The sequence below is a fragment of the Sceloporus undulatus genome, chromosome 4 (assembly GCF_019175285.1).
Source record: "Sceloporus undulatus isolate JIND9_A2432 ecotype Alabama chromosome 4, SceUnd_v1.1, whole genome shotgun sequence".
Taxonomy (NCBI): Eukaryota; Metazoa; Chordata; class Lepidosauria; order Squamata; family Phrynosomatidae; genus Sceloporus; species Sceloporus undulatus.
In genome coordinates, this window is record NC_056525.1 from 137,643,206 (window position 1) to 137,663,254 (window position 20,049).

General features: G+C 39.2%; 1 protein-coding gene across 2 annotated transcripts in view; it reads left to right on the top strand.

Moving 5' to 3' along the window:
* The window catches only part of SORCS2 (sortilin related VPS10 domain containing receptor 2), a 175,954-nt gene that overhangs the window by 109,764 nt on the left and 46,141 nt on the right, over positions 1–20,049 (top strand). For both annotated transcript variants that reach the window (XM_042465110.1, XM_042465111.1), the window contains exons 6-11: positions 3,800–3,864; positions 5,982–6,100; positions 9,149–9,238; positions 10,327–10,506; positions 11,375–11,521; positions 17,721–17,823. In XM_042465110.1, the coding sequence (XP_042321044.1) occupies positions 3,800–3,864; positions 5,982–6,100; positions 9,149–9,238; positions 10,327–10,506; positions 11,375–11,521; positions 17,721–17,823 (704 nt within the window). The remainder of the gene's footprint in view (positions 1–3,799; positions 3,865–5,981; positions 6,101–9,148; positions 9,239–10,326; positions 10,507–11,374; positions 11,522–17,720; positions 17,824–20,049) is intronic.

Below are 20,049 nucleotides of genomic sequence, written 5' to 3' on the forward strand. Positions count from 1 at the left end.
TTCGGCGGAGAAGGAAGGAGTTCCAAAACGGAGCTCCTTCCTGGTTTGTGTCGCTGGTGCAGCTGTGTGAAGGCTGCACCAGCAACACAAATCAGAAAGGGGCCAAGCGGCCCCTTTCTGGGAGTCCCCGCTGCTGTTGGGGTGTCCTTGGGGCTTGAAGCCCCAAGGACACCCCTTTCCAGGCTGCGGGGAAGCAGCCTTTTGCCTCTTCCCCGCGGCTCGGAAAGCGGCGGATCGGAGCCTCAGCGGCTGCCGTCCTTGCCGCTGAGGCCCCGATGCACCGGGAAAGGCGCACCTACAGGCTGCCCCAAAGGGGCGGTCTGTAACGCACCATTATCTCAGCCTCAGAGGGACGGAAAAGAAAACACCCCTCTGAACAAATCTTGCAAATAAAACTAGATAGAGTTGCCATAAATCAGAGACAATTTGAAGACACACAACAACAAACAACAAATGTATCTAGTATCTTTAGATCCTCCTTAAATATTCATAACAGATGATGAATTTTAAAAGACAGACTTTCCAAGATTGAGATGTCTATAGTGTAATGCCAAGCCTGCTGTCTTCTTTTTTGATTTGATGTAGTTTTAATGACAGATTGACTCTCATTCTGTCTTCTCTTGTTAGGTAATTATACTAGGTCATGAGTTCAGTTTGTTTTCCTGAAAGGTTTTCTAATATGGATTCTACTGTGGCTGTCAGTAGGATATATTCTCTCTGGCTCAGTGTTCCTTAGCTAACAAACACAACTTTCAAGGGGACATTTCTTTGCTACTTTAAAATTCCCTGCCATGACCCATAAAGCCCTAAATTCTGAGCCTCAGTGTTCTGTTTCTGTAAAAGGATACAATTTTCTTGTGTCTTCTGAAAGATAACTTTTACTTGCCCCATTGTACAGGGTTGCCATATTGAAAACTAGAGAGGATTCTTTACCTTTACTAGTTGCTTGTCATGCACCCAGGTATCAAGCAACTCCTGCTGAAATTCCCTTTTTCACATGACCATTAAAGTTATAGCAGCAGGTGTACAGGTGCCAAGTTATCACTGTGGCATCCCTAGGTACTACTGCGGCCCACCCCTCTGACATGGGCCCATATTGGCAACTCGAATTAATTATAAATGCTGTTTAAAAGTTTAATAAAGTCTGGCTTGTAACTAGGGTTGCCAGACTTTAAAAGTTATATAGAAGAGGGCATTCCAGCAGCTATTGCTTGCTACCTGTTGTGTGATAAGCAGCACCTGCTGAAATGCTCCCTTCTACACAACTGTTGAAGGAACAGAAAGCCTCTCTGCTTTTCAGTCTGGAAGTCCTAGTTGTGATTGGGTCCAAGAGTTTGTCAGGAATTTTCTCACTGCCAAGATCAAGGCTTTGAACATCTTCTTTCTCTTGCCTTGGTGAGCTGGGAGGAGGCCTTTTGTTGCCTCACACATTTTCACTGGAGTCCACATTCAATCATGGAAAGCTTTTATAAGAGGAATATGCAACCAGGTGGTGAGACAAATAATGCATATAGTGGGTATACACTGAATGTTTAGCTGTTAAGTGTTTGGTAGCACATGGACTCGGATATAGATGAAGAATTCACACACATTGGTAAAGGCTGGCGTAGTTACTATAACAAAAGGGAAAACTTTGCAGCTATAGATCCAAACCCTCTACTGACTGAGTGGAGAAACTCACTCAGTGAGCACAAAGCAGAAGTGAACACTCTTTAGTTTATTTCCATATAATTTCATGGCTCCAAAATCTGTTAAGATAGATGCTTGTTTTTCACTCAGTTATTTAATGTTTTGTTACTGAAGCATCAACAAGCGTTACTATTCATATAGGAAAGGTTAAAATAGAGGGGGGAAATTAGATAATGGAAGGAGCAGAGGACAGTGACAAGATAAGCCATGAAACAGTGGACAGATATATCATAAGCAAGTCTGTTTGGGTAAAAAAAAAATCATAAATAAAACATCCTCTGCTATGAAGATCAAGATATTTCCTGTCTTTCCAAGTAACTGAAAGTGCCAAAAGATATTAGCCGCTCATGCTAATTAGAGCAGAGTGTTTATTCAGTACACTTCACAAAAAAACATCCCCAATAGAAACAGTATGTAGCAACAACATTTTGAACTTGTTGTTTCATTGTAGTTATGAATAATGCTGTTTTGACTGGATGATTAAACAGTTCTTCTCTCATAAACCAACACTGTGAATTGCAGATCTTGACTCTATTAAAGTGTTTGGGTAAGCTTAACATTAGCAGAGATGTGGTGCAGGAAGACAAACGGGAGAAAAATCTCTAGAGTTTTCTGTGATGTTGGCGAGTGCTTTGCGTTGGTGTCTTGAGGATGCCATTTCTGAAATCTCTCTTGAACAGGAACATGAAAGTGAATGTCTTGGGGGTCCCAATTAGAAAGGATTAGTGACAGAAACAACAGATTTAATTTGGCCAATAACTTGAGTGCTGTTTCACTCGTATAAAATGAATATATAAGGGCTGAATTTGTACAGTGCTAGAAATCAGATATTGTCTGGAGGAAACATAAATGCTGCTAAGATCATTCAGAGCTATTTTGAATATGGTGCAGCCCAACTCCTCTGCTCAAGGTAAATTTTGAAGGTATTCGGTTTACTAGTAAATCCTGCCATGTGCAGTGAGAGCAAGTGATGCCATAACAAGATGCCATTGTAAAATGTACTTTGTGAGGCATGTATGTGTCCTGCATGTTAGGAAATGATACCACATATTAGAGTTGCAAATCTAATACAGTACCTCAGTTTTTTGTGCATTTTTGGGCTATGAGGCCATGTTCTAGAAGAGTTTTTGCCAGCATTTGAGTTCACATTAATACTTCAGTTTTCCCAAGACAGCAGGTTTTCCATGGAAGAGGTGTAAAATAAATTTATTACTCTGAAAAGACAGTAATTTTCTTTATTTATAAATGTACTTAATTGCCTTTCAATTAAAAATGTCTACAGTGGGGCACAAAAGTAATCATCTTAATCATAATCATTATAATATAAAGGCATCTAAAAACAAACAACACAGAAACATCCACATACGAATAAATAATTCAAATTACAATTTTAAAATAATTTTGGAAGTAGACATACTTCACCAAAAATTCAGTGGAATAACGATGTTGCTTGGCAAATGTTCTTTGCCACATTGCAACCTCAAACCATACTGGAGAAAGAGGCCAGAGGTTATGGATGTGGGTTCTCCTTAAGATATGCTAAATGTCAGGGACATTTGGAGCTTTGGAGCACCTTACTCCTTACCCTTAGTTTATGTTAGAAATAATTCTGTGTTGCATCCACATACTTCTTATGCCCAAAATAAGAATGTTGTATAGCAGATAGAATGCTGTACTAAGGACTTCACAAACCTGTGGTTAAAAAACAAAGCTAGCTAAGTGAACTTAACCCAGTCAGCATCTATAGGATCTAACTTAATACACAAGATGGTTGTAAGATTAATGGAGAACAATCTTATGTGCAGCGTCAAAAGCTCTCTAGGAAAAGGTACAATATAAGTATGATAATCAATGATTAATAACCTTTTATGGCCAAGGAGTATAATGCTGGAAAGTAGATCATAAGGCATGCCGTCATTTAATCTCCCATCTGTTTTGGTCCTTCTGTTTTTCTGTTTAATTTTTGTTGATACTTTAGTTAAAAATAATGTCTGGCTTCTTGAAGGGAAATGGTGGTGAGGGAGATATATATATTATATAATTCCTTCTGTGTACCTACTCAGTGATTACAGCTGTTCTGTGATAATTTTTGGTTTTATTATACTCCTAGGGCTGTTGATGGAGTTGATGGAGACCCTAATGTGGTTCACATGGAAATCCAAGATCCCACTGGAGGTACCGTTTGGGATATGACAGCCATTTCTTGTATTTAAAAAATACTTTTAGTTAGATATATACCAAATTTGGAAGCTCAAGATGTTATAAAATTGTTTCAACCAGCTAACTCACTTCTGTCCAGCAGTTTATAAAGGAGTTGACTGTACTTACCATTGGTGGCTTAATCCCTCCATGAGCATTATGAGATAAGTTAAATCCTTCTCTGGCAGGTATAATCAATACATGTGTCAGTGTTAGTTTGAGGGACAGAGTTTTCAGTACAGAGTTTCCTTGGCCTTGAGATTGCCTTTGTACTATAATATAATTTCAACTACAGATGAAGAGAGAGTAGGCTAATATTCATTCTTTAGACTGATAAAAGTATCTAGAACAGTGATGGTGAACCTTTTAGAGGCCGAGTGCCCAAACTGCAACCCAGAACCCACTTATTTATTGCAAAGTGCCGTGTCCCTCTGGCTTTCTAGTAACAAACTCTGACAAAACCTGAGCTGGGGCGACATCACATATGCCCACAGAGAGGGCTCTGAGTGCCACCTCTGGCACGCGTGCCATAGGTTCGCCATCACTGATCTAGAATATATTTATAATTATAACAGTATTTATAATATAAATCAAAGGAGTTGAGAAATCTAAGGTGCACAAGAGAGGAGAGGCTAAGAGAATAAAGGTGTTACATCTAACATGTATACTGTCTTCATATATACATACACAGAAGTTCTGTTGAGCCATTTGTCTATTTGTATGTAGGGCTAAACTGGGGCAGGAAAGTGTGTGGATATGTAAGCCCTGCCACAAACCTTACAGTGTACAGCAGCTTCCAAGATCTTGATGCACTGAATACAAAGGTCTGTCTAGGAGTCTCTATTCACCTTTGGCAGAAGATGGTTATAGAGTCGATAGAAACAGGGACCAAGCATTATCAGTGCTCACAATTATTATTATTATTATTATTATTATTATTATTATTATTATTATTATATTTTATTTATATAGTGCTGTAGATTTACATGGGATATTTAGCTGAACACAAACATCTGTACCAACCTTCATGCTCAATGCATTACAGTCCAATAGGAGTGAATGGAGTCCAGTAAATTAATTATCCAGTACTAGAGGGTAATTTGAGCTTTTTTTCTCAGATCTCACTTGATAAACTGTTATGGGCTAGAATGAAGTTGCTGGTCTTTGCTGGTTACTCTCTGGCTCCAAAGCCAGGGTTAATACTGTAAACTACAGTAATCTCTTTTGCTGAATACTCTAGTCATCTCTTCTTATTCAGTCACTCTCCCTGTAGTTTAATTTTTCTCTCTCATCTTCTACTCTCCTTCAGAAGCTGCTATAATATGTTTCCTCAGAATCTCCTTTGGTAGTCCTCAGGACTAGAAGTTGTGTTCTGGGCACTATGGAGGGTACAAAAGGTTAAAGCCTCCCAACTCCATGCCAAGATTCTGAACTGCTAGAATACTAATAATATGGAGCTTGACAGTGTGAGATCACATTCCATAATTCAAAAAAAAAAAAAAAATACGCTGTGCAAACTAATAGATTCCTTCTGCAATGTAGGGCATGTCTACACAATCCCAGTAAACCAGTTTCCCTCCATCCTCACCATGACCTGTCTAGATGATGCAGGGCCAAATCCTTGATTTGAGTCCCAACTGTCTTCAAGATGTGAAGCCAGTTCCGCAATCCTCCCAGAGGAGGCTCTGCTTATGGTACCCTTAATGTGTATGCCTGTATGGCAACCACAAGTTGCAGGATTTTCTTGGCAAGGCAATCTGGCGTCAGAGCTTTCTTAAAGAGGAAATCTCACTGTCTCCTTTGCTGGGAAAATTTAGGTAGCAGTTAAAAACACATTTATTTTTGCAAGGGGTGAGATATTTATTGTGCTGCTGGATTTTTTAAACTTTATTTATTATGTACCTGTGATGTTTGAATTATGATTTTAATGGTGCTAAATTGTGTTTTACATACGTTGTTAGATGGCCTGTTCTATTTGTGAAGTAGAAATTCTAATTAGTTAATTAACTAACTGTTGGAAAAAAATGTTGGCATGTTTAAACACTGTGCCTTATTTTCATAACATGTGTTGACTTTTTCTCTGTCCCTTTTAGGTTTTCACTACATGGCCTGTCAGCTTCAGAACTGTTCTGATAAAACACTAAGATCGCCCTTCCTTGGTAGCATTGACAAGAACTCTTTGACAGTGCAGGATAACTACATATTCCTCCAGGTAATGCCACTAATCAAACGTTTATTGAGAGCAAATGCTGCTGTGTTCAGTGCAGCTTTGTGAGGAAGAAGCGTGCAGGATTGTTGCCAATGTAACAGGGAGAATGAGAAAACATGATAAGATGTAAGGAGGAATTTAAATCAGGTAGGTTGAAGCAGGTGCTTGACCAGCTCAGGTGCTTGACCTTGGATATTTGCCCCATCCCTTTCCTTCTCTCCCTCCCGAAACTGGAAAACAAACTGTTGAAAAATATTTAGCTTCTATATTGCTTTAGATCATTCAAAGAATCTTTCTTGTATTGCCTTATATTCTTCACAGCACTCTTTTTGGCTTTGTCAGGATTATTGCTCTCATACTGAAGGATTGAAGCTGGGAGAATGGGGCTGTTCTGAGCTCACAATGGCCTCTTTGGCACATTTTCACAGTGGTCATGTTAGTAAAAATAAAATGGAAACATACCACTTTCAAGGTAGCCATCATTGCGCCTCTCTCAATCATGCTGCCCCCATTGCATACTCTTCCTGACCTCTCCCTTTACCCCACCTCCTCGCCTTATGCCCCACCAAGCATGCCTTTAGGGATTTTTGTTCGTTCGCTTGCTTGTTTGTTTCACTTTTCCCATGCAATTCTGCTGCAAAGTTTGAAAAGTTAAAAATAAAAGAAAAGAGATATAGAAATATAAATAAAGGTAATCAGGGTGCTTTGGAACAGTGAGGGGGAGGGGGAAAGAGAGAAGGAGGGACACTGACATCACATGATTGCCAGTCGCACAACTGTCCCAGAAGTGACATTTCACACCTGGGGACTTGTGTGATTGCCAGCTTATCCATGAGCTTCCTCTGCCAATGAAAAGGGATGGGTCAGGGTGAGTATTGCCAAAGCCACTTCTTTCTTAGTGTAATTGCAGTTTAAAAGCCACATACAGTAATGTCCTTGGTGAATTTGTGGAAGGGTTGATTTACAGCACCAAGAGCTTCCTGATTTATAACTTGGACTCTGAGTCACTGCACTATAGTTACACTCTAGGGAAAACTGATGAGTGGGAATTGTATATATAATTCTTATTGGCAGTCCAAACCATGCATTCCTTGTCCACTTCATTCAGTCTCAGTACCTAACATTCACAATGGCGTTTTCATGCAGTGACAAAACAAACAATTTAACATAGAATGTAGGGATGCAGTGCTATTTCTCTGTGTTTTCCTCCAGCTGCAATTATTGCTTTGGTGAAGGAGATGTGTCTTGGTATCATGTTTGGTAATGAAGCGACTGGATGTCTCCCTACAGTGCCAACTTCTTCCTCTCCTCCCTCCCTCTTTCCTTCTTTCAGCATAATGATTTCTGGTGGTCTAACTGGAATGAGTGGCATATGCAGAACAATGGCTTCAGTCTCCTACCTAGTTGCCATGATTTGTGTAATCTCATAAGTTTAGGTCCTTCAAGCAAATAAACTAACTTGGGTCTATGTATGGGCTAGGATGGGGCAGGAGGGTGGCACAGAATTGTCTTCTGCATCTGATCATGGTGACATGACAATTCTAAGTCTTTCTGTTCGTGCATTTTTTCAAAGCTTTTCCAGAGAGAACAAAGTAAAAACCAGCAGATACAATAGTGGTTAATTGTGAAGTGTCTGTGTGTATTTGCCTATTTATTATATTCAAAACATACAGTGAAGATGATTAATATGAGCTATTTACAGAATGCAATGTGAGCAAAAGAAAGAAGCACGGAGGAAATTGAAAGCATTTGTGGGTTTAGTCAGTAGTGTAACAACTTGCATCTCTGAACATACCGATAATTAAAAATCAAATAATATGGGCAACTGATAAAAATTTTCTCCAGTGCATCAGACAATCCTGAAATCCTGTAAAAAACAAAACAAAACAATGCTGCATCTTCTGTATTTATTTACATATTTCAAACAAAAGAAACATCCAGCAGTTTTGCCATTAATAAATTCATGTTCATGATCTCTGTACTTGAAAGTCTTCCAAATTCGCTGTTGCTTGTTGTGTGCTGAACAGGAGGGAAACATCAATGGAAAGTAAAAGATTACAAGAATCATGTTATGCTGCCTTACTGCCACAGTGACATATCAATCTTCCTGACTTCATCGCCTTAGTTTTAAAAATCCTGCCAGGAAGTCTTTGGTAATGTTCCATTAACCTATTTTTAGTCAACTATTTTCTGATCTATTTGTATTACTCTTGATTTTACTTTGAAATCCATGAGAATGCTATAGAAAGCACACCACGTATAGTGTGAGTTATTTTTCTACGTGGTGGCTCCAATTTCACTTCGTAGAATGGAGCAATTTAAGATGATGAAATTCACCCAAGTCCCCCCACCCTTGCCTTTACAGCTGCTATGCCAGGAATGTACTCTTTCTAATCAGGGAATAGGGTGTATGTGGAAGTTTAAAAAATGGTGAATGGTGTGTTGTTCACAGAGACCGGGCCACCCAAAAAAGGTGAGGGGAACAGCCCCAACAAAGCACTTCCCCAGTTAAGAAACAAAAGGTGGAATGAAACAGAAAGTGTCTTGCCAAAACAATGCAGATAGTACTGTCAAAAAACTTACCTCTCTCATTTCTCCCTCTCTTGTAGTAGTTGCCATTACAGAGTCTACAGTAGTATGCTTTCCTATCTGCTGATGCTGGTCTGTGTTTTTTTAACTGCCAGTAATTGGAGATTATCACACCATCAATATTGTGAGATAACGCAAAGATTATCACACGATGTCGTGATTTTCCTGTGATTAGCCTGTGAATAAAGAGGAATTCTATCACCACTTTTTATTCACAGGGATTTTCTGTGAATAAAAGGCGGCACTAGAGTTCTTCTTTATTCACAGGATAATCATCATGGGATAATCATGACGTCATGCGACATGTGTGATAATCATCATGTTACCGTGCAATATTGATGGGATTATACCACTATGCTCCCATCTTTTTTGCTGGTGTGATAATCTCCATAGTCTTATGTACTTGTTTCTGATGAAAAACAGCTGTCTAACTTTGTTCCCCCCCTACTTTTTCTTTCACAGACATCATCAGCAAACCAAACAAAATATTATGTGTCTTGCCTTCGGAATAAATTCATACAGATGAAACTGCCAAAATATGCTTTGCCCAAGGTAATACATTTCCAAAATAAATTACTCCTTTGCTTCCATCTTTCCTAGTCCAGAACCAACTTGCTCAGTGTTGTGCCCTCTTTGCTTTAAATATTTGCAAGATTCATCAATTCTTTAAAAGTTTCTGTAACATCTGTCTCAGGTTGTTGGAAAAAAGATGAATTTATTATTGAAAATATCCAATATGTTTTGGCCTGGAAATATTTTTATGGTTTAAAGAAATGGGACAATTTGTGGATAAAAGTAATTGTGACAAAAAACAAGTTACAACTTATAGGACTATTTTTTATATTAAAGTCACCCCCCCCATATCTTGATACTTTCTCTCTTTTACAACACATCTATTGGGTGTTTCTAGTCTTTTTTGCTTCTCTAACATCTCTGAAAGTTTTTCTTGTCCCAAAGTCAAGCAATTCTTATTCCCAGCCTGCAACTTATAATTGAAATACCCTTATTTCCAATCCCCTAGACCAAGCCAACAGAGAAGGTAGAGGCTTGCAAGACCTGTCCATAGAATAGACTGTTGTACTGTTACTGTTTTCAAAAAGGTACTGATTCCTACACCCTAAAGCGACATAGGGACTTAACCTCTCATTGAAGGTAACCTCAGCTAGAAAGGGTCCCTACTTCACTTCTGTCCCCTGGCTTATATTGCCAGTGGTTCAAAGCTGCTATTGATTCTATGCACTTTCATTTCATTGAATGATACTATCTAGAAATGAGCCATGAAAACCATACCTGTCCCATTCCATATCTTGTAGGTATCGTGCTGGTAATTACACAAGCCAACTCAATCAACCTTTGCAAAAATGGTTATTTCTGTCCTCCCCTAATCCATTTACATTTCCCAGTCTTGGCTCCTCCATTTTAATCATATGGAACCCATTGGCTCTTATCCACCTTGTATAAGCAGGTAGTGCAATGTGACCTTTGATCATCAGCCTTTCTCCTCCAGATAATGCCAGCCAGATTGGTTTGTGGGTGGGAATGATAATATGTTCTCTTAGACCTTATGCAAGCATGAGTAGGTTATAAATTTTGTGCTGTCTGGTACACATTGTATTTTGTATTGATCTTTTTCACTTCAGGATTTACAGATTATCAGCACTGATGAGAGCCAAGTGTTTGTTGCTATCCAGGAGTGGTATCAGACTGACACGTACAACCTCTACCAGTCTGACCCACAGGGTATCTCCTATTCCATCGTGTTAGAGAATGTCAGGAGCACAAAGCAACCTGAGGAAAACGTGCTAATAGATATTCTGGAGGTAAAACGCCTGTTGTTTATTGGATACTAGTTTTGTTGATTCCTGTCTTTTGCTGACTCTTACGGCCATTTTTAGCTGTTTCTCCTATTGTTATGTATGTTTTGAATCGAAAGCATTTCTCTTTTGCTGTAGTGAAATATTTATGACATGATTACACATTGTATTCCCCCCTGCCACTTTGACTAGGTTCATTTGGTTTCATGTATGTGTGTCTGTGTGAAACATCTTGGGATACTTCCACATGGTCTAGAAACACCTATTGCTGCAAATGTTCTTATTACTGCAAAACATTTCACATAGGTCATTTGTACATGCTAAGGGGGTGCGGCAGGTTTAAACATACCACCAAATAGCTCCAAATACCCAGGAGACAAGAATTTTGTTTATTGCTATCAGTCAAAGAAGCGCTGATTACTATAAAAATCTCACAAGAGCATCTGATTGTTTTATCCTCAAAACAAGGAGTACAAGTGTACCCAAAAGGGTTAAAGTATTTTCTGGTCACTTAAATATCTGATATTGGGTACACACAGCACAGGATAATTCTAAGAATGGCTTAATCATATAAAGCAAGCACCTCTGTAGACCCATCTCTCCCCCCCTCAAGTTTATATATAGGCATTATTTATTCTCTGTATGCTTGCTGTTTACACACGCCCAGATCACTTGATAGGAGCACACTACCATGAATTCCAGTTAGTTTCATCTAGCTGACTTTCAGTAACAAAAAAAACTGCAACTGGTGACCATATGGCACACTTTCTCTCCCCATCTTTTTTCCAGTTCTAAAGGAGACAGTTAATTGTATATTGGATAGATGTATGGACATTGCTTATTAACCTTCTTGCATTTTATATTTAACATGTAGGTGAGAGGGGTCAAAGGAGTGTTTCTGGCCAATCAAAAGATAGATGGAAAAGTTACCACTCTGATAACCTTCAATAAAGGCCGTAATTGGGACTATCTTACACCTCCAGCTGTTGATATGAATGGTAAACCAACTGCCTGCAAACCGGTAAGGTTCCTTCTGCCCACTTTAAGCAGCAACAAACAAACAAAAATGGAAGATTCCTTTAGGGTGTGGTATAGTATTACACTTGCTTGGATTTTTTCCCCACTTCAAAAACATTTATTGAAGAATGTGGTAAAATATAAGCATGCGCCACAATTATGTAGTTCAGTTTTCTCAGTATATTTCAGGCCCTGGGTAAAGGTTCTTGTGCTTTAATGTTTCTCTGTGAAAGACATCCCTGCATGTATAAACTTAGCAATCAGTCAAAAAGCTACCCATGTATTCTTCCTCTGGACATGCATGTTTCCTAAACACACTTATTTTTTTCTGGGAGACCTTTCAAGCCTGAAACCTGGAAAGAGTCCAGGCAGAGCTGTATCTGTGATTCTGCTGTACATTCATGCTCTGGAATGTATGATTGTTTGGTTCTTAACCTATATTGAATGGCAACATTGGTCTGTGGAGATCCTGCATTGTATTTATACTAGAATCAAGATCCCTTTATGACCCACAGTGTTAAAGACCTCCCCTAGATGATATAATCCATGTTTGGTACCATATACTTGACGGAGGCGGCCAGGCAGGGGGAAGAGCCTTTCCTCTTCTTTCTCCTCCTCCTCTTCTTCTGCCTCCTCCTCCTCCTCCTCCTCTTCCTCCCCTTCTTCTTCATCTTCTTCCTCCTTCTCTTCTTCCTCCTTCTTCTCCACCTCATCCTCTTCTTCCCCTCTTCCTCCCCTTTTTCTTCCTTTCTACTTCCTCTTCTTCTTCCTCCTCCTCCTTTTCCCCTCTTCCTCCTCCTCTTCTTCCTCCTTTTCTTCTTCTCCTCTTCCTCCTCTTGTGCTTCTTCCACTCTTCCTCCTCTTCTTCTGGTTTTTGGCCAGAAAAGGAAGCACATTTCTGCCATCTGTCTAGGAATAATGCCAAATGTCCTCCATTTTGATCATGGCTAAGAAACATGCATTTATATGAAAAAAATTTTTTAAAAAAAATCATCATTTTTTTCGTGTGTCCTCCATTTTAAAAATGTGCCCTACATTTGAAAATTTTGTCCTACAGTTGTCCTACATTTGTCCCGGTTTGGAGGTCCTGACTTATGGCAACCCTACCCGGACCCTGCGATCTACAGGAGAGGCCCTTCTCTCTATCATAGCACCTTCATAGATATACTAGAGGTGGGGAAATGAGTAAAGACCCTTCTTAGTGGCTGCCCCTTTGGAAATCCCTCCTTAGGGAGGCTAGAATGGTTCCCTCCTTGCTGCCCTTCTGTTGGCAGGCAAATACTTTTTTTATTCAAAAAGGCTTTTAGAATTGAAGACAAAAGGCTGTAAGTGCTGTGTTGTTTTAAATTGCATTGTTTAACGTTTAACATCTTTTTAGAATGTATGGTTTTAATATGATTAATAGTTTAATTTTGTTTTAATGTTGACTTTTTATTTGTTTTTAATATTTAATGTGCCTTGAGTCCCAAACTTGGGAAAAAGATGGAATATGAATAAAAATATATGTTGCTGTTGTTTGAAAACTAAAATGTATAAACTCATATGATAACTGCTTGCTAAGGTTTTCTCCTTTTCTAGTATGTCTGTTCCAGACTAGCACTCCATAGATTTATTGGACTACAAATTCCATCAAATATTGGCTGAGACTGATGGGAATTGTAATCCATCATATGCAGGTATAGATTGGGAAAAGTTGCATATTGGTGCTGCCCCAGGTATAACTAGAATTCTGAATACTTGCTCATAGTATAACTGGGAAGCTAGACATGGAATGAGTTCTTAATGAACACATTTTTATAATTTCTGTCAAGCAAATTTATTCTGGGCATTATTTGTATAAACAAGTAATTAGGATATGAAATTGGCTATCATTCTTTTTCTATAGTCTCAGTGGTACTTGAGAATACATACTTCCTCCTGCTCCTCCCGTTTCCATGGTTTGTAAAATCATAAATGGCATAAAAAATAAAACGACATAAAAGTGGGTCCATAATAGAAAAAGATTCAAAACAAATACATGCTATGTTGGACAAAAAGCAGTAAAAAATACTCTACAACCCCTTATAGTTACAGCTTCTGAGAGGCACAGGCATTTTCATCTGATGGAGTTAGGTGGAAAGGTTGCATCAACCAATATTTCTAAAAAATAGTTTTAAATAAATATAATTGAGGTATATAACAGAAATCCTTTTACATCAGTATTTGCTGCCGAACCAAATTAATTGCTGTTGTTGGCTAGTATAGCCATTATGGAAAGCTGTATGTGCTTTCATTTGGTTCGTATGTGATTGCATTGGTTTTATCTCCGGTGACTTTTTGCCTTGCCTTCTTTATCTTTAAAATGTTCCAAGCAGCATGACTTGGTATCTGAGGGGACAAAGCAGACCTTGAACAATAAACAGGAATTGGGGGAGGGTGTATTATAATGAACTGAGTGTCAACCTCAGCATCTCTCAATTGAGAAATGCTGCTGGGATATCTATTGAAAAAAATTGGATTCATTAAAAAAAAGTTGCTTTATTCTTCATTATGATATGACTTGGTCACATATTCTTATAATGCTTTCCTAGGAAACATTTTCCCTTTAAACAGTGCATGTAAATCCCACTAATGTCTCAGTCATAAGGTAATTATCTTTTGGCCTCCCCTCCCACTCCCTGTAATGTGGAAGAGGAGGTCGAAAGATAATACTTACAATACTGACCTACCCTGACGGTTTTTACTGGGGGGACAGCAAGAAAATGTATGAGAAGTGCTGTTGAAAATGATTAAGAATCATTCATTTTTCCCTCCTTATTTTCTGATTTATCTTTTGTATCATCTTTTGTACCATGTGTCATATTTTCCTGTATCTTTATCTTCCTCATTGCTTCTTTAATTATCTTACCATTTCCTTTGTTCTCATCCTTTATACTGTGTGTGGCACATAATGACATTTCTCTGCGGTTCTGCAGTTGCTTTCTGTCATTTTGTATTCATGTTTTTCCAGCACTTCTTTTTTTCCCCCCCTGGATAAGGATTTTTTTGTTCATATGTTGTAATGAATTACAGGATCTGTGTCTGGTGATGATAATAGTGAAGCCGTGGACACCATTGATTCAGGTCATGAGATGCTGTAAAACACATTAATATTGTATAGGTTTAGTCTCCCTTATCTGAAATGCTTTGGACCAAAAGTGTTTTGGTTTTCAATTTGTTTGGTTTTTTATTTAATTTTGAAATATCTGTACTTACATATATGTACAAATGGAATATATATATATATATATATATATATATATATATATATATATATATATAATTTATTCGGTCATTGACCAGCAGGTACAAATGGAATATATTTTGGAGATGAGACCCAAGTCTAAACACAAAATTCATTTATATTTTATGTGTACCCTTATACTCATAACCTGAAGGTACTTTTATATAATAGATGTAATATTTTTGTGCATGAAGCAAAGATGTTGTCACTGTCTTAGCCACCCATGAAAATAGTTTTGGGTTTTGGAATATTTCGGATTTCAGAATTCTGGATAAGGGAGACTCAACCTGTATCTGTTGAATACAGTCATCAGCCTAGCATTGTGAATTGGTCTGAAGGCTACTTTGGTTGAGAAATAGGCTCATTCAAATGTCAGGGACAGAAGGAACTCAAAAGAAGCTAGTATGATGGTACTCAAGGAAACTATGGCCTGTTACAGACAGGCCATAATAAAGCTGCTTCGAGTCACTTTGGAGGTATGGTATTTCAATGATGCATGCATCCTAAGAGTCCAAAAACCACACCAAAGCTGCACTGCAGTCCTTAGGACTGGAGTGTACCTTTGGTGCGGCTTTTGGAATCTTAAGATGCATGCATCTTTGAAATACCATACCTCCAAAGTGACTCGAAGCAGCTTTATTTTGGCCTGTCTGTAACAGGCCTAAGGCAGGAAAGCAAGATGGTCAGGTTGGAAGAAGAATGGAGAGCTGTCAATGAACTAAAATGAAGAACCTGAAGGAAGGATGGGAGAGAGAACCCTGGTGAAAAAGAAGGGGATAAGAGAAAAGAACCATGTATACCACTAGTTCTTAAGACAAGAGAGGCAAAATACCAGTGTCCCTTCACCTGCTGCCTTCCAAATGTGTTGGCTTATGACTCCCATCATCTCCAGACAACATGGAAAATAGTATAAAATGTTGTGCATTATAATTCAGCACATCTGGAGGTACCAAACTGGGTATCTATAAGTCACATTGAGTCCTGGTTTTGGGGGGAAAAAGTCATAGAGTAAGTAAGAGTGATGGTGGTGGGATGGTGGTAAGAATAACAATAAGCCATTGGCTGTCAAACATCTCAAAGAATGGGCCTGAGGATACTGAAATGAAGGGGAACAGGCTCAAGTGTCATACTAAACTGCTTTAGCAAACTTCAAAGAGAGGGAGACAGAAGAAGCAACTTATAGGGAAAAATAGGCACTAGAAGAAAGAGGGATGGTAATGGCTTGGGACTGAAGAAGGGAATGGCAAAGGAGTAAGTGGTCTGAGGCACATCCTCATAAGGTTGAGGAAGATCTTATGAAAGGGGGAGAGGAAGAAAGTACACAGGACTTTATCACACAAGCCTCAGTCTTGCTGCAATCGTGTAATTGAAAGAGAACGAAAGCATACCAGTTTGGGAGCTTTCATTACTACAACTTTCTTCAATAGTGTGACAAGGTGTTTTTTTTGTGACATCTGAGTTCCCTTTGCGTGCCATTCCTCATTCCCTCTTAACCCCGCTTCTCTGCCCTGGTCTCTCCCTCCGTCCCACCTGCCAAAATAGAAATGAGAGTATCTTCTTGCAAAGAGATAGTCATTCCTTCTTTAGCAGGCTGGGAGGATGCGGGGGAAAGAAACCGTTTCTCCACACTCCTGCCTACCAAAGCAGAAATAAGAGTGTTTTCTTGCTAGGAGACGGTCATTCCTTCTTTAACAGGGTGGGAGGCGCATGAGAAGCTGGCTCTGAAATAAGGATGAGGGAGAGGTCCGGACATCAACACCACGTGACTGGCAAATAACAGAACTGCCACACAAGGAAGGTATCACACTTGAGGGCAAATGCTACAGCAGCATGTTTGGAGCTTATAGATGGGTATTCCCCATTGATGAAAAGGAACGCTTTAGCCGCAAAGCATCAACAAAAGAGTAATGGTGTTGTGCAATAAGTATTACCAAAGTGCTGTTATCTTTAATAGCAGATTTAAAGGCTTATGTGATAAACTCCTTAGACAGAGAGCCAAAGGGTTCACTACACCAGCACTCTAAGAAATTATTTTAAGTTAAATAACTTAATCCCATGGGCCTAGTACAGTCGTCCCTTGTTATACGCTGGGGTTTGGTTCCAAGATCCACCGTGTATAACAAAATCCGTGTATACTCAAGTCCCATTAAATATAATGACATAGAAAAATGGTGTCCCTTATAAAAAATGGAAGATCAAGGTAAACTTATACTTTTTTGAACATTTTCAAACCGTGGACGCTTAAATCCATGTATAAAAAACCCGTGTATAAGAAGGGCTGACTGTACAGCCTGTGGAAATTTCTCACCCAATCTGCCAAACAACCTGGGGAAATCCTACTCAGTGCCCAAAAGTCTGAAAAAGGAAATTAAATACACTTGAAAATTCTCCATGTCTCTGTATAGAAGATACATGTGCAATTTAGGTGCAGAACAAATAGAAATACAAATGAAATTACTCTTAGTCACAGTATTTTCCCCATAGCAGACAGAACTGAGTATGGAAGCATCCCTGTGAAAACATGTTTTCCTCTTCTTGAGTCGTGGTTGTTGTTTTTGCCATTTTGAGGTGTCTACTCAGTCACTGTGTGGCTCTGTGGCACAGTCACTTTTACTCCTGGTAATATTTCACAGTGACAAAGTAAAGGATGTGTGACTTCTCAGTATACTACTCAAATGCAATGGCATTAGTAATGAAACGTTGCAGTGCGGTGTCTGCTATACAGCGTTGCTGCTATTGAATGTACACATTGCATTATCACAGCAGTAGCTGCCGAGGTAACACAGCAGCAACAGCAGTATCCTTTCATGAGGTAGTTACCTTTGTCTCTCCCCAGAGATCTGTCATTACATACCATTTACCCATAGTGTGGCTGTTTCAAAAATTAGAGGCATTCCTGCCATTCTGCTAAAAACAAAGATTTTCTTTGTTATCTTTATAGCCTGATTGCCACCTTCACCTCCATCTCCGCTGGCCAGACAATCCATATGTGTCAGGAATGGTTCATACCAAGGATACAGCACCAGGACTCATAATGGGGGCAGGTAAAAAAAAAATAGAGAGTGAACTTTTGTTTTTGGTGTTCATTGATTTAAAAAGTGACATTATACTACAATTCTAATATATTTTCCATTGCATCCTATATGTCTATATTAACTAGTTGACTCATTTCCATCATGTCTGATTATTTCCATTGTGCTTGAAGGACCAGGTATCACAGAAAGGAACCAAAAGGGTGAGGATAAAATCTGCCCAAACTTAAAAGGAACAGGATTGTTCCCTTTCTCCTTCCCACCCCATACTGTATTTTGCCTGTTTTTCTGAATGCTGCTAAAGCCACACCTGTTGTCATCTCTTAGCTATGGAGAAAGCATCATCTCTCTCTCTTTTTCCCTTCTCAGCAAAGGAGAGAAAGGTCAGGGCAGCAGCAAGCATCTGGTGGGAAGAAAGTGACCACCACTGTTGTGCTGAATGGAATATTATGTTCCTCCCCTCCCCAGACACATTGATCTGGAAATATCCAAGCCCAGGAGTAAAGTCCTGTGGCTTTGTGCAGCTCACAGAGCCACCAGGCTCCCCCCAGCTTCTTTTTCCTTTCCTTCCTCAGAGTGGAAGGGGACATCATTTGTCAAATACGGTCCTTCTGATGTCCCAGTGTAGCTCTTTCTGTTTCTTCCAATAAATATGTCCCCTTCCATGACAGAGTCATTTGAAGCAGCTGGATTGGTTTCATGGCTCCCCAAGAATCTAAACTTTGCTACGTCTTCTCAGAAATAATTGATTTTAGGAATAATGACTGGGAAATTATTCAGGAGTGAAAGGAGCTCATGAACGAGAGGGCTGAAAAGTGCAGTTATGCTAATTGTAGAGATACTAAATTGTTGCTCTTCCAGACATGGGAAATATATCACGAAGTGGTGCAATTTGCTGCTATACCTCTCACTTAAAAATATTGACAGCATTTTGTCAATCATGCTATTTCTTCCCTCTCCCTGGCAATATTCTGAAGTACTTTGTAACTATCTGAAAGGCAGGGTTGTTTTTTTTTTAATTGATACATTTGCTTATCACATGGGTGTGATGATCAATATGGGTGTTCCAATCCATTATCCCATCCCTGTTTTTAGGATATGCCTGCCTTATTTCCCTTTCCCCACTGAAATGTCTCTTTTCTGATGTCATTTTCTCCTCTAAAGCCTCAGTGCTAAAGTGATATGGTCCAATAATTTATTGTTGTTTTGGGGAAGTGTTTGGGGAAACCTCCCCCTGCCAATATATACATGATTCAGTTTCAACTGGGGTGCATTGTGCCCTTGGAAAATAGAAAAAATGCAACATCAGAGAAAGAGGACATCACTCCAACCTTTCCTTCACTTGACTGAAAAAGAAATGCCTGCCGCCTGCATTGATAACTCCAGTTGAAATTGAATGATGTGTGTGTGTGTGTGAGTGACAGAGAGAGAGAGAGAGAGAGAGAGAGAGAGAGAGATCTTTCCAAACACAACAGTAGCGTTTCTAGAACTTACCACTTTGGCACTATGGCAGGAGCTGTTGTAATGAGATGACAAAAAGAGGCATCTGTTGATGCAAACCAAGGTGTATTTCAAGAACATGAGAAGAAATGTTTTCCTTTTTTGGTGTTTGAAAGCAATGCCTAAAAATATTCACCTATTCATTTATGTTGGTCCATCATAACTTACCTCCCAAGGGAATCCTTCCTGACTGGTCATTCATGAGAAACAAACTTAGAACAAAACAAATTGTACTGTTGGGAGAAACAGCACAATTCCTGTTGGATATGGACAACAAACTACCAATGAAAGGCACATGGTTGGTTTGGCCCCTCCTGCTGCACATAGAAAGAATCAGCACTGGGAGTCAGCATGCTCATTCCCATGGAATCTTCTCCAAACACCCCTTTTGCCTGAATATAGCTGTTTTAATTTTTTTGGCTCTTTTCTTCAGTTGACTTTACTTGCTCTAAGAGATGTCATTATAACTCAGGATGATTGGCTATGGAGTGAAGTGTCCTATTCACTGCATATTCCTTGATTAGCATGGATCACTCCTTCAGAGGTTTAAAATGATGGAAGGCTGGAAACTTAGGGAAAGCAGCAAGGCAGACCAGTCTTGCCAGCATGTTTTCATTTTTCTTCACCAAATTTTAAACATGTGAAGAAAAAGAACCCCTGAAAAGATCTACAGTGGCATTGTGGGCTACACCATTTCAAAGGTGGGAAGAACCATGTTTTTGAATCCAACAGAATGTG